The sequence below is a fragment of the Poeciliopsis prolifica genome, unplaced genomic scaffold (assembly GCF_027474105.1).
Source record: "Poeciliopsis prolifica strain line A6 unplaced genomic scaffold, Auburn_PproV2 SCAFFOLD003, whole genome shotgun sequence".
Lineage (NCBI taxonomy): Eukaryota > Metazoa > Chordata > Actinopteri > Cyprinodontiformes > Poeciliidae > Poeciliopsis > Poeciliopsis prolifica.
The window spans coordinates 3005082-3029832 of record NW_026562378.1 but is presented as its reverse complement, the minus strand read 5'-3'; the positions used below and the strand labels follow the sequence as shown (position 1 = coordinate 3029832).

Genomic DNA, 24751 nt, shown 5'->3' with positions numbered 1-24751 from the left:
TTATTTTTTTTTATCCAAAGGTCATCATCAAGCTCAACTTTTCAACACTGTTACGCATGTAAATGATATTTATTGTTGTTTGGGGAAAAGTAGAGAATTGTCTTTGAAACATATATTAATTTCTTGTTTTCATCATAACATGTTGCCATATTCTACTTTGTCCTCCTGCCAGGCTCCAGAGGTCACATCTGGGTTCATGGAAGAGACGCCACAGTGACATCTAGTGGTAAGAAATATATTCCAGCACGTTTGAATCTGTTCATTTTGTTCTCGGGATTTTAATGAGACGTGGGGTAATAACTGATAACATTCATCAGTTATAGCCACTTGAAAGCATTTAGACTTCTCATCGTCTCAAGATCTTTCAATTTTTTGCAAAAGAGCTAAAGTCTGCAGTCCCAATCCTTTTAGAGCCACTTTTGGATGGAAAATGGTAAAATAAGACTTTTAGTTAATAAAGGCTGGAAAAACAGAAATATATTTATGCTATTTTTATTTTCACGGCTCCTCCAGATCTGGGAACTCCTCGTCTAGTTGGACGTGTAGAGCCTCGGCTTTGAGTTGACGGCCTCACAGAGCGAGGATTCACTTCCTGTTTGTAGAGACATTTTTCCTGCAGCAGCTCATTGGTTGCAGTGAAACTGCAGTGGAAATGAATGCCACTTTCAAAAAAAAAAAAAAAAGATAATTATTTTAGGAATACTTTATTATAGCTGTGGACATTTTGTTTCAATCAACAGGTTAAATCGCTATGGTTACATTTCGAATCAATATGTACAACAACAGCAACGTAAAATGTGAAACATTAAAACTGCTCCTTGCAGAGCCTGCTCTACATCGCCGAATGTGTCTAACAGTTAGTCCTCCATCGGGTCGGTACCGGTGAGCTTCTCCCCGTCTGAACAGTGATAAACAGAAGTTGTCTGGGAATGTCACTAGAGACCTGCAGGCAGCTTGAGATCAGTCGTAGTACAAAGTGTTGCAAAGAACAGAGATGAATGAGTCATCTGGAAAGAAGAAAAAATGCTGTCCATTCACTGTATTTTGGATTCTGGTGGAAGGCGTCGGCCATTAAACACCGGCTTCTTTCCGAGCCAGCTGTGATCAGATCAGATCAGCAGTGAAGTTGGCATCTTGTTGAATAAATATTTTAATGAGCGTCCTGTACAGCAGCTGCCATTAACTAAGAACAACAAACCTGACCCCTACTGATCTGAGCATTTGTAGAAAATATAAAACGTCAGCGTATGAAAAAGTGCCGCTCAATACAGGAAATGCACAGACAGGATCCATAGAGTAGCTCTGCCTCTGACAGAGACGATCCAGTCAAACAAAGTGAGTCACAATTTAAAACTAAAGTTAAACCGTAAAAAAAAAAAAAACACCTAGAGGTGTACAAACAAATAAAAAAATTATTTTTTTTTTCTTAAATGATTCTACAAACTCAAAACTCAAAAAAAAAAAAAACCCAGAAATGTCTACAATATGTGTGTGTTTGAAGCTGGTTCTGAGGGCACAACTGCTGCACTTAGTGGATGGAAGCAGCTGAAAAGCACAAAGCGAACATCACTGATGCAGCTCAGAGGGCTGAGGTAGAGCGGTAGCAACTTATTCTACTGATGTTTGATTATGTGGGATGTCAGACCGAGGCTTTGTTTTCACTTCTAGATATAAAATACAATTTAAGTAAAGTAGCCTTTATATTAAGATCCAATGTGTTGCTTCCAGCACTAAATACCATTAAACTCAAAAAGAGACAGCTTACAAACAGGAAGACATACCCACACACACACACTCGACCATACAGCAGCAACAAGCACACAAAGAATAAGAGCCGTGTCCTTAAACTGAAAGTAACAGATCCCATGTGATCAGTCTTCAGATCAGTTCAGGTTCTCCTCTTCATGGCTTGACCTCAGCAGAATGAAAAACCTAAAAACCTCAATCCAGTGACAGCAAACCGCTCCTGCTTCCATCTGTCCAGGTGTCTTCTGTTGTCCGTGTTTTATTTTTGTCCGGTTTCTACTCAGGACTCCTGAAGTAGCTGGCGTGAAGATGCTGCAGAGAGCACCGACACCATCACGTCTTCTTCTGTCACAAATCGGTGACTTTGTTTTCCACAGCAGCAGCTATCTGCTGCAGCCGGTATCCCAGCTGCATCTTCTGGGCTGTTGTGTCCTCCTCCAGAGCCGTGATGATCTGCCGAGATCATGACAAGAGGGCAAACGATTAGCGACACTCCATCTGGCGGCAGGGCGACCCCAGACCAGGCGGAGCAACTTAAAATCTCTGGATTCTCGACCCACTGGATGAAGAACAAACATGTTTTAATCCACCAGACAGACACACAGCTGCAGTGTTTGTTGAAGGTTCACAAATTTCTCTGTTGAAACTCGTTTCAGTTAAACTTGCTGAAGGATGAGTCGTTGCAGAGACTGTCGTCAGTGAGACCACTTATACATAAAAAAAAACTCACAGTTTTTAAAGTGACTTTATGCAATATTGTAACTTTGAGAATTCTCAGCTGTGTGGGTGTGGGACGCACCTGGTCGTAGTACTTGTTGATGTATTTGTAGAGCTCGTGCAGCGCCACCAGGTGGTTCAGCTCTCCGGAGTAGTTCTGAAACACAAAGCCTTCAGGTGAGTCGGCGCCGAGCAGCCGGCCGTCCTGCGGGACAGGAAGTGAGGCTCCACTCACCCTGGACAGCTCTGCCAGCGCCGAGTTCATCTCCTGGTCGCTGGCTGATATAGTCTGCCTGATGTCAGCGTAGTACCTGCAGCAACCAACATCATGAAATCCAAGTTATTTCGTTTATAAGAAATATTCCTTTCCATCCTGATCTATCTGACGCAGCTTTTCAACCAAAGAGCTGCTGCGAGCTAAAGCGGAAGCAAACCTTTCCACCATCTGTTTGTAGCGGGGAATGTCTCTGGCATACAGCAGCTTGTTGATGGGAGAGTCCTGTTCCACAAGAGAGACAAACAATCACATCCACATCCAGGAACCATCTGAAGTGGGAGAGTGACAGGGGAGTGAAGCCTCACCCGCCCCAGTTTGTGGTCAGCGATGGTGCAGGAGTCCATGAAGGTCTGAGCGATGACGGAGAGGACGGCGTCCACGTGGTCCGACACCTGGACGTCAAAGATGAACTGAGGGTTCTTGATGATGTTGATCCAGAAACGCAGAGGGAGGCTGGAGACAAACAGAAATAAACGCTCGTTTTCAAAAAGGGAATTACTCCAACATCATATCAAACGATGAAAGTTACTTACAAAACACCAGCATAGTGAATATCAGGGTAAAGAGTAAAAATGTGTTGAGTAATTATATAACTTGTGTTGATGCTCAAGGTGCAACTGATTCAAATTCAAAAATACTTCATTGATCATAAAGGGAAATTAAATGTCGTAACTCATATTAATTCAAATACATCAAAGAGTTATTGTATATTGCGATGGCTGTTTGCAGGTCAGATTTTTTGTAGCGGTCTGTATTACTGTGAATCTGAAAAAGCCTCTGACTGGCCATGATTTTATTGATTTTATGAAGAATCCATCTTTTCACCATCAGCAAATGTTGCAACTAATTGTGCAGCTAATGGTGCTAACATGTGGCTCTGCTAAAGTTCAGACCTGCAGTTAAAAACGGCTTCGAAACAAACACCAGATGATCATGGAGAGAAAATGGCTAACATTGGCGTATGTTAGCCATTATCAGGGTTCGGATCAGTAAGCAGTCAGTGTTGTGCGTCTCCTGTTTGAGCACATTTCCTAAGCTAGCAGGTGAAACTCTGGGGTCAGCTGAGTTCAGTGCCAGTCTAAATCAACCAGGTTCCATTTCTGACTTCACTTTTGAGATGAGCTTTCTTTTCTCTGCAACAACTTCAACACCACAGAATGTTCCGGTCAGCAGAAACTGCTGGCTCGGGCTTTTAGATCCCGCCTGGCTCTTTTCCCCCCACCAACCTGTTGGTCTTCCATATGTGGATGGTCTCCGGGTCGCTGATGCTGTGCTGTCCCGCCTGGTCGTCCAGCAGGTCAAAGAAGTATTTGACGGCTAACGGGACGGGACGGCTGGTGCTGAGGATCACTGTGAACAGATCGTCCACAAACTTCTGTAACGTCCCCTGACAGACACAAAGGAGGGACAAACAGATTCAAAATCAAACCAGATCATTGAATTTAAGGACAACAATGGATCACAGGATCACGTGATGTTCTGGAAGATTACGCTGACAGTTTACATCGCCTGACATCAATATGTCGGTAACCGTGTTACCTAGTGTAACTTGCCAACTAACAGGCTAAAAAGTGTGAGTCAACAGAAACCAAGCAGCAGTCATTCTGAGGATCAAGTCACCGATTGGGATTATGAAGGTACGGGCATAACCAACGCTACCAGTACCAGGATCAGAGTTGGTTCTGCTGCTGACGCAGAACACAGTTTTCTTTGTTCTACAGTTACTGTCCCACCTGACTTCATGTCTGTACGTGCTGGAGCATGTTGCAGATCTACCGTCCTGCAAAATTCAGATGTAACCCCATTCCTACGCGCCTGAATCAAATGAATGCCAGCGGCTTGTGCATACCGAAAAGATGTCAGGGCCTCTGGTGAGCTGCTTGGTTCAGGCGTGTTGGAGAGGGAGGAATCTGAAAGCCGGCTGCTAGGAAGACTTAAAGCTTTGTACCTGTTCTGTGCCGCATAATAGAGTAGCTTCCATCTTTATGTATGGCCTTGTATTTTCTAACAAATGCTACGACGTGGAGAGCAACTGCTTCTTATGGGGCCCAAAGTCGAGGCTCCAAAAGAAGCAGTGCTGTTTCTGAGTTAGTGGTTTCGATTAAGACTAGAGTACTGGGTTAAGGTTAGGCATGAACTGGTGATGATTAAGTTTACAGTACGGATTAAGGTTAGGCTGTAGAAATAAATAACAAATGAAAGGAAGTCAATGCAAAAAAATTAAACAAAATCTGACTTATATAGCACCTTTTAACCCTCAATGGACACTCAAAGATGCTCTACAATGAAATCAGTCATCACATTCACACAGTGATGGTGGTAAGCTACTAGATTGTAGCCCCAGCTACCAGAAGTGAGGTTGCCATTTCCGGCATCAGCAGGCAAGGAAGGTGAGGTGTCTTGGCCAAGGACACAATGACAGGTGGACGGAGTGGGAACTGAAGCGGTGATCCCACAGACTGCAGGACGAAATGCCGCCATCGCCCCAAAGAGAGTGTGTGTGTCTGTGTGTGTGTGTGTGTGTACGGGTGTGTGTGTGTGTGTGTGTGTGTGTGTGTGTGTGTGTGTGTGTGTGTGTGTGTGTGTGTGTGTGTGTGTGTGTGTGTGTGTGTGTGTACGTGTGTGTATACCTTCATGGAGAGCAGGCGGGTGAGGTAGATCTCAGGGATGGCCTTGGCCCGCTCCCGCTCCCTTAAGCTCCCTCGGCGGTGTTTAGGAAGCTCCGGCTCCTCGCTGGCCTTCACCAGGTGCCACAGCTTCACGCCGCCCTCGTCTGCATCCTCCAGCATGGGAGTCTCTGTTCACACAACGGAGTGATGAGCAGAGCGCCGCTGCAGCTGCTCCATCACCCAAATGATTTCTGCAGAGGAACTCACTCTCTCCGGCGATGTAGTCATGGTTGTCATGGTGAATGGTTTTGGTGTGTCGTGGCACCAGTGCCACAGTTGCGCCATCGGGGACCTGGAACGACACACAGCTGCGGTTAAGGCCTCTGTTTGGGCGGCCCAACAGGGCGGCTCTGGCCGAGGGGGCGTCACCTTGTAGTGCTGCAGGGTGTTGAGGCGCTTCCAGCTGCCCTGCACCACAGACGTCAGGTCCTCGTCCGACAGGATGAGGTGTCCCGCAACACCAGACCTCCACTCTGAACAGGAGCAGCAGGGTGTTGTTACACTCAACTCTCCCTCAAATGCAATATCAGCATAAACATTGTTTCATTTTTATTCATGAATAAAGGTGCCATCAAACAGCAAAGGTGAACCAAATTCACCAGTGAACCGCTGGGTGTGTTTGGAGTGACAGGATGCCTTTTTGTGTATTGCTGCCATTTTTTTTACACACAGCTGACATCAATTAAAGGTGAATTAAAGACACCAGAAGAGAAAAAAACATGAGTTACTGATGCAGATATCAGAAGAATCTTTCATGAGGCTTTTTTATTATGAAATGTATCATATTTATGAAACTCATCAAGCAGATCTCAGTGTGATTGAAGTCAGTGGACGAACACTGAGATCTCACTGCTGTCTTGTGCTGCGTCCTGCTGGAGGGTGAGGTGAGCTGCTGTTCAGACCCGGGTCTCAACAACTGTTTTCAGGTCAGATTTCCTCAGACTTGTGCCACTTCCACCGGTGCAACTAAATTGTTTCCGAAAGGCGTTTGCCTTTGGGATCTGGATTGTAAATTTTATTTGCTCACTTTTCATAGCAAATTGGAATCAGGAGCAGCTGCAGAAACAGGGCGGAGGAAAAAAGTGACTGTTCAGGTACTGACCATGTAATGCAGTTATGTTTCTTTTGCTGTAGGGGGCACCACAACTCAACAGTTTGAAATGTATGTGAACAGTTAAACTTCTGCTTATCCTTCCCCAGATACTGTTGGAGGGAAGCAGCAGATGTGTTCAGGGCGGAGGGGCCAGCTGTTCGTGTGTGTGTATGCGTGTGTGTAGACCCTCACCCAGGTCCAGGGAGTCGGCGTGTGGCCGATGGGAGAAGGAGGTGCTCTTGTACACCTGATCTAGGAGCTTTTCCTTCACCTGGGTGATGGTATCACAGTCCAGCACTTTGGAAGGCAGCGGTTGGGTCTCGCTCACTCCTCCACCCTGCACCAACACGTTCAGCGTCTGGAGGCCAAGAAGCAATGGGGAGTGGGAGGAAAACAGAAAGGAAGGATTCAACCTGCTGAAGGTCATGGGAATGTTCCCCAGGATGACAGAGCTCGTTCTCACCAGGGTCTTGTACTCCACATCCTCCCGCAGCAGACGGTTATCATTCAGAGTGTACTTGGCCTTGCGAGTTACGGCGTCCACCGGCCCTTTATCTACCTGGTGTTTTATAGCCTTGAACAGCATGTACAGACTCGCCAGCAGAGTCCTACACACACACACACACACACACACACACACACACACACACACACACACACACACACACACACACACACAACACACACACACACGCAAACACACACACACACACACACACAAAGATATTAGTATTGGCCAAACACACTCTGGAGGAGAGAGTGAAGGGCCCAGACAAGGACAAGCTGTTAAGGTTCTGGTTTGTTTTCAGCCGCTCCCTGAATTCAGGCACAGAGAGAAACCTGAACTAAACGTCCGAGTGAGTCGATGTCTAAAGCCGCTGCTGCTCACAAGGTCCTGGTTCAGGTCGCCAGGGCAACACATGCACACCAAAAGGCATTTAGGTCTACATCAGATGAAGAATACAGTGCCTTGTAACACCCCTTCCTGCCACTTAAAAAAGTTGGGGTTGAATGTGACAGATGTCACAGGCTGAGTAAAATTTAAAACCTCAACACAGTCTACGCCTCCATGAAGTAATTGTTTCTCAACAGCAGAGAGTCCAGACCTTCTGGATGAAGTGAAGCATAGAACATGGGGCTGGTTTTTAAACCTGAAGTAATTTTCTTATTACACACATAAAAATCATTTATTGACTTTGACAAAGTTTGACTTCAGACATTAGAGAAGCAAAAAGAAAAGATCTAAACTTCTAAGTCGCTTTTCAGCTATGGTTTTCTTGAGATACCCTTGAATCAATCCATCAATTCAATCATCCATCCAAGATGTTTGATGGACGGACATCTTGGATGGGGAGCGTCCAAGATAAATTATAAATCAAACTTCTCTGGTCAAAGGATCAACCAGCCCAGTTTGACCTCCAGCATAACAACCAGCTGGTCATAAACTGTCTCTACTTTATAACAAGGAATTTGAAAGTTATTAAAATGAAATGAGTTGGACATTCTAAGGTTCAGGAATGTCTGGCCAAGTCATCTGGACCTTCAGGGTCTTCAGAGAAGACTAAATATTTCTACTAAATCAACAACAATAAATACGATAATAAGAATTTATGGCAGCTTCAAATTAATTCAAACGATCAATTCAAATTGTTTTCATAAATGTATCAACTTTGACACAAAAACACAAAAGTTGTCTCATTTTTGTAAGAGAAAAACAACTGGTCTGAAATTTGTGGCCTGAATGGTATAAAATCACACCCTTTGTCTCAAGATCCCAACAAATTTCTCACCAACAATTTGACCAGAAACCTCTCTTCCTGCTCTTACTGACCCTGAGGAACGTGTAGAGACAGATGGACATCCAGTTGGTCAGCAGTTTCTCCACCACCGTCTCTGTCCTGCAGACACACACGGCCAAGATCTCAGAACCGCTTCAAAGGCTCAGCGGACTATGAGGATTCCCCCCCTCTCCTCCTTTCTTGCCTTCGCAGCATGAGTTTGGGGTTCTTGGCCACATACTGCTCCACCAGGTCGTTCAGCAGAGTTTTCAGGATGTCTGTGAAATACTCCAGCTTGCCATGAAGAGCCACGGTCAGCAGCGAGGCCACATAGGCTCGGTCCCTGGGGGAGAAGGTCCGCTGGCTCTCCAGAGTGTGAATGAACTGAAGGGCAGAAAGCAAAGGTGAGATGTAGTGAAAGAAAGAGGTTATGCATGGAACAATTCAGCTGTAAAGCTGGGATAGTTTAATAAATTCTCAGACTTGATTAGACATCATTCCTTGTTGTGTGAAGAGTTTCTTCTGCTGATGGTCTAAATAAATTCTTTCACGAGAGACTGAGTTTGGATTACGCTCTGACTAAGGAATTTTTATGTTATTACTATTACGAGTTCAGATTCCCAACAATTTTGATGCCACCTTGTGAGGTTAGTACAATATTTTTGGCTTCCAGAATCCCGATTTCCAACACCGGCGTTGGGACCCAGCCACGGTTTTTAGCAGGGATGCTAACGGTGAGGATGAGTACCTTAGTGAGGAAGAGTTTGCTGTTGAGCAGGTTGGACAGCTGGACCAGGCCCTGCTCCACCGTCTGCCGCCGACACTCCTGCATGTCCAGGCCTCGCCTCAAGGGCGACTCCCGGTGGCCGGGGAAGAAAATGCGCTCTGCATACATGCGGTAGTCGAGGAAAGGGATACCTGAGCCCACCAGGTCGCTGGACATGTCCATCATCTCTGTCATCAGGTCTGGGTGGAGGCAGAAAGGTGGAAGTCGGATCAATCATCAGCTTCTCAGACTTTTTAGACACTCATGTTTTCATTCTTATACAGAAACAAGGAATTAGAAGATTATCATTGTTTAAGCATTAGGCCCAGAAAATGCATCTGGTCTTTGTTGAACTCTAGAAACTGCATCGTAGCAACATGTTTGTAAGTGAAGTTCTTAGTTTTGAAAGTTACCTGTGAACTCCTTCTTGCATCGGTCCCTGACGCTGGTCTCCAGGTTCTCCAGCTGGATCTGGACCTTCTTGTAATCCCTGAGAGCCTGCTTACTCTTCCTCCTGACAGCCAGCAAACAGAGAGCGAGGCAGAACATTTAGCATCACGTTTCTGAGACGGTTCTTCAGATGAAGCCTGGATACGGATTGGATCAGATCGCATGCATGATCCCAGAAACCAGCGGAGCTTCAAGTGTCAGCACTGGGACACCGTACCAGCACCTTGACATTTTCCCCTCACCATACAGCCAGGAATAATAATAATAATAATAATAATAATAATAATAATAATAATAATAATAATAATGATAGATATTAGATAATATGTCAAAGGTAAGGTCATATTGGTAAAATGCTGCAGATCTGAGATGCCAGACCAGATACTAAGAAAAAAATGTGTTTTACAAACTGTGGCAATAAGTACTGTTAGAGGAGAATCGGCCATTATAAACAACTGGAAATGCAAAGAGCCAGCATGAAATGGATGAACCCAACAAAAGGACACAAAATGACATGGAAGCACCTGGTTGAACGAAAACTACACATTTATCAGCCGAGTCTAAATAACAGAAATGTCCACCTTCCAGGGTTAATTCTTCTACTGGGTTAAATGGTGCACAACTGGCCCAGTACTGACCCTCCATTAGAGCCAGATTATAGCAGGAAGCCTCACAGCTCCCGACTGCAGGTTGCTTCACTGTTGTCTGTTTGAAATGGTTTGCTCTTGAGACCTTAAGTCTCAAGAAATGTTTGGGTATAAATAAAGGTCAAAGCAATGGAATATTCACTACCATCCGTAACCCGACTAACAAATTAAGACTACAGAAATCCAACTGGAGCACCTGGAAGGGATGTTAGGGTCAGGGTTACATTAGAGTTGTGGGTGTTTGAGGGTTAGGTGACATGACAGTGTACTAACCTGTAGATGAGGACAATCATTAGGACAATGAGGGCAACTATGGACGCCCCAACGCCCACTCCGATTTGGGCCTCCACTGGGAAGGGCGGCGAGCTGAGGTTGTCGTACTGAACCTTACCAAGAGAGATATTCAGGTGGCCCATCTGAACCTGAAACACACACACACACACACACACACACACACACACTCTTCAAGCAGATGGTACTGAGGACAGACCGACCAGCTGAAGGAACGTCTCCTCAGTAGGAGCTGAAAGTAAAGCGGACTCACAGTGAATTCTGGGAGATTGTCGGAACCCTCACACTTCCTGCAGCTCGGCTGCTGAGGCGGCGGTTCACAGTACAGGTGGTTTCTGGTGAGGGTCTTCACAGCACACACACCTTCCCCTATCAGCACAACCACTTCTTCTTTGGTGATGGCCAGGTCCAGGTTGTCCCCCTGAAAACACACACAGAGCCATCGCTTACCTTCATATTCTAGCTATGTTTGGGAGCAGTTCTGATCACTAAGGGTCTGGAATTGACCTTTCCAGACTTGTGCTACACATTCCAGTAACGGCTTTAGAAAGCAGTTTTCTGGTTCCTGATGCCGAAACCTGAAGCCTGAGGTGAGGAAAGAAGACTAGTTCTGACCTCCAGCTGGATGAAGCTGCCGGGGTTGTAACGGTACGCCTTCAGCGGCTCCTGTTGGTTCAGAGACTTCAGGACCGGGTTGGGCTGGTAGGTGAAGGCCTGGGAGCTCACACTGCTGAAGTTAAAGCACAAGCTGTCCAGCAGGAACTGGACAGAGATGCTGGCTTCCAAGATGGAGGAGTTGACGATGGGGGAGCGACAGAGGATCAGGGAGGAGTTGGTCACCTCACAGAGCTCCAGGACCTGAGGAAGAGAGAAACAAGTCACTTCTGGGACTGGGCTGAAGCCAAGAGGTGACAGAGTATTTGCTGCTGTTGCTCCCAAGTTATGGAACAAGTTACTATTGAGTGTCAGACAGGCCTCTTCTCTTCCTGGTTTTAAATCTCTTTTAAAACACACTTTTGTTCCCTGACTTTTAACACACTGATCTTGTCTTGAAATACACCTGCCGTGTTTGATGTTTGTATTCGTTTTGTGTGTCTCTTACATCTTTCTGTTTTAATGTAAAGCACTTTGGTTACCCTACCATTTTTCAAATGTGCTACAGAAGTAAAGTTGATCAATTGAGAACATAGACGTTTGTATTTCTACCCAAACTATAACTTTGTATTGACTTCCATTCATTTTTGTAACTGCATTTATGCACAATCCAGACATTTTCCCCAACATCACACTTCTAAGTCTATCTAACCCCTGACCCTACAGGGGGTCCACCGTATTAGGACCAGGCTTTAGTCCCATAAGACGAGAAGATTAGTAAATATGCCAGAAATGGTCTTAAAGAGGATCGGTAGACAAGTACACACACACAAACACATATACACACCTGTGCAATGGGGCAGTGAGGTTCTCTACAACAGACTGGGTCCTGAAGCGTCCTGGGAGCCCGCCCCGGCCCTGCTGTCCTCCTCTTCCTCCTGCTCTGGCTGACGGATGTGGTGGAGAAGACGTTCACCACCATGTATGGCTTCTGAACCACATCCAGGTTATGGCCAGACACACTGACAAGGCGGCCGCCGCTAACAGAAGGAGAACAAGAGCTTTAGAGCAGGTCTCAGGTTGAGCTGGGGGGCCACAGTGAGGCGTGAACAGACTTACTCCAGGAAGCTCTTGGCTGGCCAGGCGCTGATGATGCTGGGGTTGTGGGTGTAGTTGTAGAGGGGGGTGTGGAGGTGCCGGGGGGTACTGCCGTAATGCAGCGTAACCCGGAACCTTCCTGCCTCACTGCTGCTGCCGGTCACACACTGAACACTGGAGCTTTGCACAGCTGACACACTGAGGACGAGACAGAACAAAAGTCACGTATGTAACTATGATCCTATGAATCCCAGATGACCGCCAGAGGGCGGTGCTGAAAACACCGAATGTTCCCTTCGCGCATGCGCCGTTCGAGCAATAATATCAATATCAATATTTTATTTGGACACGTCAACAACGACAATAACGAGCAGCCAAAGCTAACAGTTCAGACTTTAAACAATGAAAACTGTGCATCTCCTCACATTTTACAGGGGACCTCCCCCACTGTAATGGTGAGGTCAGAGGGCAAGCCTGTCAGCAGCTTCCGGCCGCTGATGGTCAGAGTGGTTCCTCCGGCCTTTGGACCTCTTTCAGGTGAGACGGCAGTGACAGATGGGTCCTGAAGAGGACAGGGGGACAGATCAGAGGAGGGACAGAAGAATTTCCACCTCCATAAAGACCAAGCACAGAGCAGGGGGAGGAAACAGAGAATTACAGAAACATTGTTTAGCCGATTCCCTTTTGTTTTGACTGAAATGTCGTTAAATATAAGAAAGGTAATGAGTCGACAACAGTAGGGTGACAAATATGCAGACATAACTTGGTGGGCCGGTCTGTCAGTCAAACCTCTCTTATGGCAGAGCAGAAGAGGACAGTGGTTGATTTTTAGACCTTTGGTGAGGTAGATGAGATCGGCTTCACATGTAAGTATCGGCCAAAATTAAAGAAACTGGCGGTGATAAATCGGCTGGCCCATAAATCAGTGCACCCCTATTTTTAGCCCCAAAAGAAACAGGGAAAACTGCCACTGCTATGATCATTTCGAATGATATGCAACAAGAGCAAAGCATAAATCTGGACTCCTATGTAACAAGTTGAGAGGAAGATTTCTGACAGGAGAGGCAGACATGAAAGCATCACTATCCAAGCTAAAATCTGGATCCTTAGAGTATGGATGAGCGATTCCAACAGTACAGACAGCTTTGGGGAGATTTAAAACTCATTTGATTCCAATTTAGTGTGGCAACAATAAATCCAAATTCTTATAATAAGTCATTTATCATCATAAATCAGTAACACTTTCTACGTGGTAAGCAGAAAGACATACTCTGTATCTGACTACAGGCTGAATGAACTTTCACCTATTCCTCTAGTAGGTTTTATTTTATACGAAAAATTTTTTATTTGAAAACAACAACAAAAAAAGCAGCTAGCTGACTGTACCTGGTAGCTGAAGAGCTGGCTGGAGCTGCGCAGGGCCCCTCCACTGACCGTCACAGACACGGGGCCGTCCTTCTCTCCGCCGCTGCTGCCGGTCCGGCACACTATCCTGGAGGACAGGCAACACACACAGCTCACACACATCCTTAGCATCAGAACTTCCTGTCAGAGAGCAGCAGGCTGTGTGTAGAGCACCTGGAGGAGACCTCGTACAGGTTCAGCTGGACAACACACGGCACCCCGGCTACCGTCACCGAGTGGACGATGTCCTCAGCCTTCTGGCCCAGGTTGGACCCAGAAATAGTCACCAGGGTGCCCCCCTCCAACAGGCCGGACAGCGGCTCAATCTGGAGGAAACACAGCAGAGCTGCTCACCAACCATCATCACCGTGGAGACAGCTAATGGTTTTTAAAGACAGCTGACGCTGCTCTACAGGTTAATTGAGGTTGGGAGACGAAAGGAATCCAAAATCGACACCGAGGTGGTTTTGAGGAAAAGAGAGGTCCAGATTCTTCCCCAGAAGGATGTTCTGTCAGGACGCCGTTGGTCTGCTACAGCTACAGATTCAGGCAGCAACAGATGGACTCACCGAGTGGATGACGGGAGCCGGACACGTCTGCTGGACTTGTTCACTGCAGGAGTCTGAGTACAGGCATCTGGCGGTGTGGCCGCTGCACCACACACAGCCGTAGCGCTGGTCAGCGGTGTGGCAGCGGCTGCAGTCTGACCGGCCCATGGAGCAGTTGTACAGGGTCACTGACAGCAGAACAACAGAGCGGTGTCACACCAACGCAGGGTCTGCAGAACTCTCGAGAAAACTTGGATCTGAACCGCCTGCAGATAGACGTGCCAAAGTTTCTCTGCTGTAACCCAACAACAGCTCCACGGTTTCATTTAAACCTAAAAAGCAACAAACGTTCCTGGCGCTGCTGCTAACATGCTATAACTATTACTTTTGTATTAGCAACAACGAGCTAAAGCTGGCATGAATCAACACCAAGTAGTTTGTTGTTGAGCTGCTTTGTTGTTTTTCTGCCTTCAGCCCCAAAAGTCAGGCTGTCTGCTCATGTAGCCAGCCCGCACAAATGCAGCTGTAACCATGACAACTGTAGTTTTAACTCAGTGGTCAGTAGCTCTCTTGGTTTCCATGCATGGCAGGGATGCTTTAGAAGCGCAAATATTTTCAGACATTTAACGTATGGGTAACACTTTATTTGATGTGGTGTACATACGGTCATGAAAATGACAGAAAACCAGTAATGAAAATGAAGGAGTCTTCATGAATATTTATGAATCTTTTCATCAAGTGTTAGTCAGTAAATAATGACACTTTTTATTGGCTTTTATTGCACGTTTTAATGTAACTTTGCATTAAAAGTGTCGTTATTTACCGACACTTAATGACAACAGTCACAAACACTTGTGAAGACTCCTTCGTGTTTATAACAGGTGTTAGGTTACGCTTATGACGGTGTCAGTCTTATGTACACCACTTCAAATAAAGGGTTTCCAAGCTTTTTGTCATTTTTGTTCGTGAGGAAATGTTGTTCCTTTCAGCCAGCTGACTGGCAGGATGCAGCAGACTGAGATAAACTCTCCTCCCCTCACATTGACCATAACTGAAGCAGAACAGACTTCAACAAGCTGTGCCGTCTGAACACAGAGCAGAGCAGAGCAGAGCAGGCGGGTCTCACCGTGTAGATTAGGAGCGGTGTCCACATGAAACGTGTTCCTCCTCTTCACGTACACCATGGCGCTGTAGTCTTCCACCGCAGCCGAGTACGAGTACTGAACACACAGCAGGGTTGGGTTTAAAGAAAAGCATTCCACACATTCAATGTGCCTCAGGTGAGGCTGGCATGACGTCCTCTGGGCTCACTCTGACTAGAACAATCGGAGCTCCATGTTCTTTACATCAGAGCTTCCTGCAGCTGCCAGGACCCACGGATCCATCCACACACAGAGTTCAGTTACAGTTCATCTGAAATGTTGGAAGGTGACTAAATCTTTTTGGGGCATGTTAAAAAACACAAGCAACGCTACTGTCTAGATCAGGGGTGTCCAAATCTTGTTATCACATGGAGCAAAATTCCAAAGTCAGCAGGACTTTGTTTATTTCCTCAACAATAAACGAAGCACTTGGTACTTTAATTAAACCAATAAAGTAGCCAGATTTGTCGCTGGAAAGTAAGGGTGCTGCAATTTATCGGCCAGTCAATATATTTTTCTGTTGACATTTCAGACAAGAGGATTGGTATTTTCCAAAATCAGAACCAGCAGGTCAGGCTTTCTAAAAATGGGGAATCGGCGATCGACCATAAAACTACAATCTGTGCGCCGCTACAATCTGTGCGCCGCTTCTGAGATCATTTACACTTATAAATGATCTCAGAACATTAAAATGGTTTTGCAGGTTTGGCTTTTTAAAGATAAATTAAGCACATTTTCTAGGTATCAATTGGGAAAAAAATAACAATTTTGTCCATTCTGATAAACAAAATCATGATTTAGGTTAACTTGTCTTTGAAAATAGTTGCCATATCTAGCTCTTATATGCAAAACAAAAAAAGGACTCATCTGTAGGAATCCTGCTGCACGTAAACAGTGGAATGTGTTTCAAACCTTGTGTAGCTGACAGGTGATGTAGAAGCTGGATGGATTCATGTCATCAGACTCCACAAAGGCTTCCACCACCACCGTCTGGCCCTCGATAACCAGCACACACTCATAGTCCAGCTCTGCATCCTTAATGCACACACACACACACACACACACACAAGATTAACAAATGCATTTGGGTCCAGTCTGGTTGCACGGACGGATCGGGAGCGTTGCTCTGCACCTGATACAGGTGGAGGTTCCGTGCCAATAGCGTGATCTTCCTCTCCACCTGGACGGGCAGCAGGGAGGAGCCCTGGACCTTTTCCACACAGGGACATGCAGAGGAGCCCCAGCTGATGTAGGGGCCCTCGTCGCCCTGCAGTGAGACAGTCACACAACGTAAAGACCCCGTAGGCCCCGAGCTCCCGCCTGCAGCATGGACTACTAGCTACGTGAGGACAGAGGTAGGCAGAGCAGCCAAACATTGTACTCAAGAAAGAGTAAAAATGTATTTGGTAAAAAAAAAACTTCTAACGTACTGAGTAAGGGATTGCATTATCAATCATTTGTTCAATCATTAAAAATTACATAATCAGATGAATCAAAGTATTAAATTATTTGGACATTTTGGTGTCTTAAAGACGAGAATGACAATAATTCATATAGACACCACTATTATGAAATATTACAATCAGGTAATAGAAACATGGTTCCAAGTTTTGTTTTTCCAATTCAAAATGTCTGATACTTTAGTGAAAACTCCTGATGTACCTGTCAACATTTTGTTTTAATACTACATACTAAAATTGTTCAAGCAAAAGTAAAAAGTTTCCAAAAAGTTACTCAAGTAATTGAGTAAATGCAGCTAGCTGCTACCCAACTCTGTGTGAGAATGAGTGCTTGGAAAAATGTGTTTTAATAAAGTATTAGACCAATTAATCCTCCTCCCCCATCGTATGTCGGACTCGTCTCCAGGCACAGAAAGATCTTAAAAACACTCTGATCTGCAGAGAATATTTCTTTGTTTTTCTTCTTTCGAACGTTGATCTTTTAAGCTAACCACGCTAAGGGACGGTGTGCCTAAGTTGCTACAGAAACCGACTGATCTACAGCATCAGGAAGGAAAGAAAGTGGTGAGAAAAGGTCCAGAGTGGAGCAGAGCAGCTGGTGTTGTGCCGTCTAGACACAGCAGACAGACAGGAAGAGCAGCGGCAGAGGAGACGACTGGAGCATTTCAGTGGGATGTACAGTTTCCAGTTTGAATTCCAGTTAGACGCTGGGAGTAAAGGGAAGGACTGGTGAGCAGGTTATGGAGGCACACCAGGCGGACCGAGCGTCAACTCACCGGCAGGAAGGCATCAGCTGGATCATCCTGGTAATCCAGTGCAGGGTTTGAGTCTGTTTCCCTCAGCTGGGCGTATGAGGGGGGGTCATGGTCTTCGCCGTCACCTGACAGCCTGGCTGTGTCCTCTTCTGCGCCCTCAGTCAGTGCGTCTGCTTCCTTTGACTTCCAGATCTGGTCAGGGTCAAGGTCGAGGTCATGGTCTGGGTCTGTGCCTCCTTCTGGGTTCAATGAGGGACTGGGGGTGAGGTCCAGGCTGGGGGATGGGTCAGTAAGAGCAGCTCCACCCTCAGAGATGGTTGTGGGCTGGGGGTCATCATCAGGTGAGGTCACGCTCAAAGTTTCCTCACTAGGAGGCGACTGTGTGACCCCACTGAGGGTGGAGGCATCAGAGACGACCAGAGGCATCACGGCTTCCTGATCCCCACTAAGGCCGCCGGCCCCGGTGACGGGCAGCACCATGGCAGCTTGGTCAGATTCGCTCCGGGTGACGACGACGAGCCCCCCCACTGCAGTGGACCTCTCCTCCCTGCTGGGCGGAGTAGGGGGCGGAGCTGAGCTGGAGGGCTGTGGGGGCTCAGTGCTGGGCGCGGGGGAGGTGGCTAACGCCTCGCTGGTTACTATGGCAACAGGAACAAACCTTGTCGTGGCGGCAGTGGTGGCTGACGGCGTTATGAAAGGAGTGAAGGCTGTTATGGTGACTGTAGCCGCTGTGGTAGTAGAGGTTGGGATGGTTTTCATGGGTTTGGCGGTGGGGGGGGGGAGATGTGGGGAGTTTAAACTGAGGAGGGGAGGAGGGGGGGAGACACATAGAAGAAGGGAGGGGAACAAATCAAAAACTTACAGAAAAATGGAAAACAGAACTGAATTTGCTGTGCTAAACGCATGCATGGACACATTAGCTGCGACAAACATCCAGGTTAGCATAGCCTGGAGGAACGCTGCCTTAAAACGAGCTCATAACTTCACACAAAGCACAAAATGGCTGCGAGTGAAATGGGCGTCGTATGTCATTTTTAACGACTCGCGGAGCTGCAGAGCGTTGAGGTGAAGTGTTTGTGCTGGCTGTGAGCTGAGAGAGGTCAGCTCATGGCAGAGCGAGCAGTCACAGGGTGCCGCGCTCTCCTCTGCTGTTACTGCGACTTACGTGCTGGTTGTAGATGATGGCGCCCTCCTCACACACGGCCTTGTGGGTACAGGAGTGGTGGTGAACGCACCAGTTGCAGCCCCATTTGCTCAGCACGCATCCACGGCAGCTGCACACACAGAGACATTGGGGGAACCATCAGCACACAGCAGGAAATATGGCAAAAAAGAGTCTAAGTGATGCTGCACAGCCTTTAAAACATGTTAACATCCTCGATAGCGCCAGAAAGTGTGGAAAAGTAGAATTTGACAATGAAACCAGGCTGGATAGTTCAGCAGGACAACAACCCAAACACACCGCCACAGCCCGGTGGGGCTCATTTCTCCATACAGGAGTAATGTTGAAGTCTCCAGCACCAAAAGATTCCACAATCAGATTCTTCCTGAGGCCTTCTACATTTTTTCACATCGCAGCTGTTTACTGAACTCAGCTGTACCGACCACTTTTGCCGTTTTTCAAATCTGGCCTGGATTTTAGGTTCATTGTAAATGTGTTTACATTGGAAAATGCTGACATGCTTAAAAGACATGAAGCTGCATAAAAACAGGACAAAGTGTGAAGATCAGCGGCAGACAGACGAGACGAACGCTTAGCGGTGACTTACGGAGAGCTCCCAGACTGCTGCTTCACTGCCATGCAGTCGTAAAAGGTGAAGTCCCTGGCTGTTACCGTGACGTCCCCGAAACGGACAGACAAGGTGAGAGTGATGAAATCTGATGGCAGAACACACGCACACACACGCAAACGCACACACCCACACACACACACACACACACACAGAGAGACACGGACAGACAGAGTGAACATCATCTCTTAACCAGGAAATCAGGAAAGCTTTAGCCAGACTCATCAACCCTTAGTCACAGAGTTTATTTATTTATATATATATATATATATATATATATATATATATATATATATATATATATATATATATATATATATATATATATATATATATATATATTCATATATATATATATATATATATATATATATATATATATATATATATATATCAGTACTGATGGTGATGCATGTTGTAATTTTATAAAGCGCTTTAACAGCAGCCACAGCTGAAACAAAATGCTGATCATCAGTAATAAATAAATAAACAACATAAAAGAAAGAATAAAAATAAAGCAACAAAACTAAACACATAATAATGAATAAAAAACAAAATTCAAAACACAGCCAGACGACACAGATAAAATCAATACCAATAAATAGCGGTGCACCAATTGCAGATTTTTTGGCCGATCTTTAAAAAGCTTGACCTGTCAATTCTGATTTTGGCTGTTTTTGATAAAGTAGCACAAAAGCTCAAATCAAACATCTTTATGACATTACTAAGACAAACAAAAACAAAACTCTTCATGTCTGTGAGACAGATTTTGGAAATGTGTTCTGATTTATAGGAGCTGCTTTATGTGGAGCTGCTTCTGTTGCTACAATGTTTGTTGTCGTATTTGTTCATGAACAAATACGACACAAACAAAAATAAAAGCATACATGTAATCATGCAGTTGGCAGAACATAAACAGATTTAAGCAGAACTGTGCCTATTAGGATGCAGATTAGTGGCCACTGTCCTATCTGGTTTAGGCAAGATGGGGTGGGTTCGATCTGATTTAGCTGTGTGTGCACATGCAGCATGTGTCAATACAACCACAGCTACACACACACACACACACACATACACACACACACACACACACACACACACACACACACACACACACACACACACACACACACACACACACACACACACACACACAGAGGTTAATCCCAACACAGCGGGGCTCCAAATCACTTAGTCACAAAACCAAAAAGCTCATACCAATAATTAAAATCCCTCAGTTGGAGGTTCAAAGCGATCAGACTCAACAAGCAGCAAAAGCTGGTGAATAAAAGCAAACAACCTCAGGACTATAAACAGAACAAGCCGGACCCACCCTGTCCAGGAGGCACCATGGGTATTCTGCTGGAGTCCGGAGATTGGCAGGTGAGTCCGGCCTCGGTGACGGCGGCAGGGCTGCGGCTGTCCTGGAACAGGCAGGAGTACGACTCGCCCTGTTCCAACACGGGGAGGCCTGGGACAGACAGGGACACCTGAGGACAGGGAGGCAGCGGCACCGCAATTAGATTGTTACACATGGTTCAAAAGATGCAGAGGAGGAGGCTCGGTCGCTTTTCCACACGGAAATTACAAACAAACGTCTGGAGAGACAAAACTCAGCACCTGCGCTTCACTAAGCAAATAGCTGGGAGCCTCCCTTTGGAAAGCTGCAGCTGTGTAAGCCTGGACAGGCGGCCGTGATGTTCCAGCTACCGACAGCAGAACAAAGAGCAGACGACTCTATCAGAATCAGCCAGACTGGCCTGACTGTGTGCATAAAGACAGATACTACAAATACTACACTGCAAAAACACAAAACCTTCAGTACTTTTGGTCTTGTTTCTAGAGAAAATGTCTTCCACACATTGGAAATAAGACAATAAACTAACTTACAAGCAAGTTTTCAACAAGAAATATGAGATTGATTAAAGTAAATGATTCCTTGATATAATTGGGAGTTTTTTAAGTTCTAGTCCCATTGGCACTTATGGGAAACATGTCTTGTTATAAGTGAAACAATCTGCCAATTGAACTAGAACTTTTTCGTCAATATTAAGGAGTTACGGACTCACAACAAAATGCTTAATTTTTTTTTGATTGAAATGTTACTTATAAGTTAGATTTGTCTTATTTCAAGTGAAGACATTTGCAGTAGAAACTAGAGAAAAATTACTTGGTAAGTTTTTGTTTTTAGCAGTGAACCTGAGAGAAGTGGCTGCTCCTTAAGGGGCCCTGACTTTGGGCTCCATAAGAGGAGATTTAGGATTATGCTACAATTGAATTTAGATTCAGGGCTCGATATGTTCTGCTAATGGTTAGTCTGCAGAAATGAACAAAAGTCGATGTGAAGATACAAAAAACATACTGTGTGTGTATGTGCGTGTGTGTAAGAATGTTTGATAGCGGGTGTAGAGAACCACATCCCCCCGGCTCCCTGTTGGACCCAAGGACGACATGAGGACATCCAGAGCCAGAAAGAGTGCACATGTTCCAAACGAGCCAACCAATCAGAGCGGGCCAGTCGGAGCAGCTCCAACCCCCCAGTGAACTCTAATCTCATCTCCACAGACGTCCATGGAGTGTCGACCGCAGCTGGATGGAGGTCTAGGTAACGACTCCCAGCGATTATCTCCCAGATAAAATGACTTTCCCCAGGCTGGTTAACTAAACAGCAACCTTAAAACAAGTCTCCACTTTGATAAAATAAATAAATAAATTAAAAAAAGTTTCACCATGTAACGTAGTTAGTTACTTTGTTTTGTGAAAGTAAGTGAACCTACCATCCGGCTCTCCTCCCGGCTGATGTTGAACGGGTTCAGCTCCTGAACACTCAGACACTGCTGCTCGATGTCGAAGCTCCACAACCACTGGCCGGCTCGGTCCCCACGACTGCACTGGGACCTCAGCGCACATCTGCAGAGGAAAGACAAACCCACACACAGCGTCACAACTCACTCTGGAGTCAGACTCTCCCTCACCACACTGGTAAAAGAGCTACAGTAAACTGGACACCTTTAACGCATAAAACAGAAAAAAAAAAGGTGGAAAAAATAAGAGGTACAATGAAAGCTGTTGAAAGACAGAAAGATAAAACATTACAGTCCATCTGAGGGATAGAAATCTGTATCCATGTCTCCAATGTTCTTCTTCCAGCTCTTTAAGGGCGGGTGTTCCTCCAAACACAAAATATTTCAAAAGAAAAATGAAGACTTAAATTACATCGAGATAATAAGCAGGCTATTCATGAAAGAAATTTGTCCAGTATGGTTGAATTAAAACTGCCTCATTCACTCCACCTGAAAGAATGAAGCACACACTGCAAAAACACAAAATCTTACCAAGTATTTTTGTCTTGATTCTAGTACAAATATCTTAGTACAAGACAAAAATAACTTCTAAGAAACTTTACTTGTTTTCAGTAAATTTATAATATGGGGTAAATGTCTTGGTGTAAGTGAAAAAATCTAGAACTTATTCATCAATATTAAGGAATTATTGACTTAAAATAAACCCCTATGTCTTGCTGAAAAAAAAACACTTGTAAGTCTTGTCTTATTTCAAGTTTCTAAGATGTTTGCTCTAGAAACTGGACCAAAATGACTTGGTAAGATTTTGTGTTTTTGCAATGCAGCAGAAAGGAATGTATGAAGGAATGAATGAAGGATTCAAATAGTTGTTACCCCTTCATAGATAAAAACATTGTTTGAAAACTGCTTTCTAGTGTTTACCGAGGTTATCGCTCTCTGATGTTGATATTAGCTCAATCATCTGAAACATTACATGTGAAAGGGGGGTGGGGGACAGTAAAAACATGGAGAAATCTCCATCGTCTCTTTTCACAAGAGTAAGACGGAAAAAGACCTGCTTCCAAAATGTTTCGTGAAGAACACAAAAGTTGTGGATGATGAAGAGGACGAAATGTCAAACATCAGACATGCTTCGGCAAGGAGCCTGACAGAGTAACAGAAGTCTGGGACCGGTTGTGTAACGATCGGTCTGGAGGTGACTGAACTGCTTTCATATTAAAAAGAAAAAAAAAAACATCTGAGTCATGGTGTAATTACACTGCTCTTTCTGAATGAACATAATCACGTCAAATGGATGAGTAATTACTCTGTGATTATTGTTTCCTTGTCTTGCTAGATGCTAGCGGCTCTCTCACCTTCCCTCCAGGACGCACCAGCCGCAGTAGGGGTCGTGGGCCAGCAGACAGGAGTGGCAGTCTGGGTGCTGCTGGCATTCGGCCACCGGCCTCTTCTGTAGCTGCAGCCAGGACAAAACAATCACTCTCATTTGTACAAATCAGCCACACTAAGCTCCTAAAAAAAATCTGATTACAAACAATAGATGGCACACATTCCCAAGCACAACAATGAAAAATCGAGAATACGGTCGCCAGAATAATCCCAACTGCACACACACTGCTGGAATAACTGGAGCAGAAAGCAAAGAGTCATTTCCCGCTTTGCTTTGTGCCGGCAGCGCGGCCGAGGGGCGGCGTGGGACGAGAGCGCGGCCGGCGTTTGTACCATGTCGCGGGTCATGATGAAGAGATGCTCCTCCTCCTGGTCCAGAACCAGGTCCGAGCTGATAGGCGTGTTCTTCTGGATGGAGACCACCGAGTACTCCTCCACCTCGCCGTTTGGCCCCAGGAAGACCTGAGGAGAGCCACAAGAGACCTGTCTGATCCGTCTGTGGAGCAGCAACCTGTCTGCAGGTTGCAGAAGGCATGACTGGGCTAAACGGCATCAGAGCTTTGAGAGACAGAAAAAACATCTACAAAGCAGGACAGGAAGGATTTCAGGCATGTGATTGAGAAATGTACTTTCATCACTCATAACTGCCAAATAGGATTCCACTGATTTATCAGCGTCGATTCCCTCAATTTTGGGAGTTCAGTGATCGGCCAATACTTACATGTGAAGCCTATCTTATCCGCCTCATCAAAGGTCTAAAAATGAACCACTTTCTTCTTCTGCTCATCAATGAGAGGTTTGACTGATAGAGCCGCCCACCAGGTCATGTCTACATGCTTGCAATTAACAATATTCACATTTTCTTGGTCTTCATGAGGGGAAATGCTCTTTTTGGGTTAAGGGTTAGGTTTAGGTCTAAGGTGTGAATATGAATGGCTGTAGAAAATGAATGGAAGTCGATGTAAAGTTTCCCCAAATACAAAAACACGACTGCATGTGTGTGTGAAGGTGTGCAGCAATAACAGCGCACAACCCCAAGTACAGTATACTGCTATGTACAAGAGATAAAGTCCCATACACGCTGAATATGACGTAACTGCATAGAAACAGATTAATGGAGTTAGTGTTCCTTTTGTGATGCTCCTTCTCTACAGCTAGCCACTGAGGACAAATACTGCAGTGTGTACAGAAGGTCTCTCTGCCTGTAAAGTCCTCATGTCATCACTGGTACCCAGCCCCTTCCCTGACCTCCAAGCTGACGTTATTGAGGGAAGTTTCAGACACAGACTCATGGATTTATTGATGCCCCGAGGGGGAACTGTCCAGTCACAGC

General features: G+C 45.5%; 1 protein-coding gene across 1 annotated transcript in view; it reads right to left on the bottom strand.

Annotated features, from left to right (window-relative positions):
• Positions 1–688: 688 nt before the first annotated feature.
• The window catches only part of plxnb1b (plexin b1b), a 62135-nt gene continuing 38072 nt past the window's right edge, over positions 689–24751 (bottom strand). Inside the window, 36 exon segments of the mRNA XM_055026665.1 lie at positions 689–2199; positions 2546–2620; positions 2699–2774; positions 2898–2962; positions 3046–3193; positions 3967–4127; positions 5371–5537; positions 5617–5701; positions 5779–5882; positions 6695–6860; positions 6966–7095; positions 7097–7110; positions 8334–8400; positions 8486–8664; positions 9029–9246; positions 9460–9560; positions 10417–10565; positions 10688–10855; positions 11050–11292; positions 11876–12068; positions 12148–12324; positions 12552–12688; positions 13513–13618; positions 13705–13856; positions 14100–14266; positions 15205–15298; positions 16133–16255; positions 16353–16487; positions 17457–18215; positions 18217–18234; positions 18601–18709; positions 19205–19313; positions 20559–20715; positions 22003–22135; positions 23385–23485; positions 23752–23880. Coding sequence (XP_054882640.1) covers positions 2095–2199; positions 2546–2620; positions 2699–2774; positions 2898–2962; positions 3046–3193; positions 3967–4127; positions 5371–5537; positions 5617–5701; positions 5779–5882; positions 6695–6860; positions 6966–7095; positions 7097–7110; positions 8334–8400; positions 8486–8664; positions 9029–9246; positions 9460–9560; positions 10417–10565; positions 10688–10855; positions 11050–11292; positions 11876–12068; positions 12148–12324; positions 12552–12688; positions 13513–13618; positions 13705–13856; positions 14100–14266; positions 15205–15298; positions 16133–16255; positions 16353–16487; positions 17457–18215; positions 18217–18234; positions 18601–18709; positions 19205–19313; positions 20559–20715; positions 22003–22135; positions 23385–23485; positions 23752–23880 — 5220 coding nt within the window. The 3' untranslated portion in view covers positions 689–2094.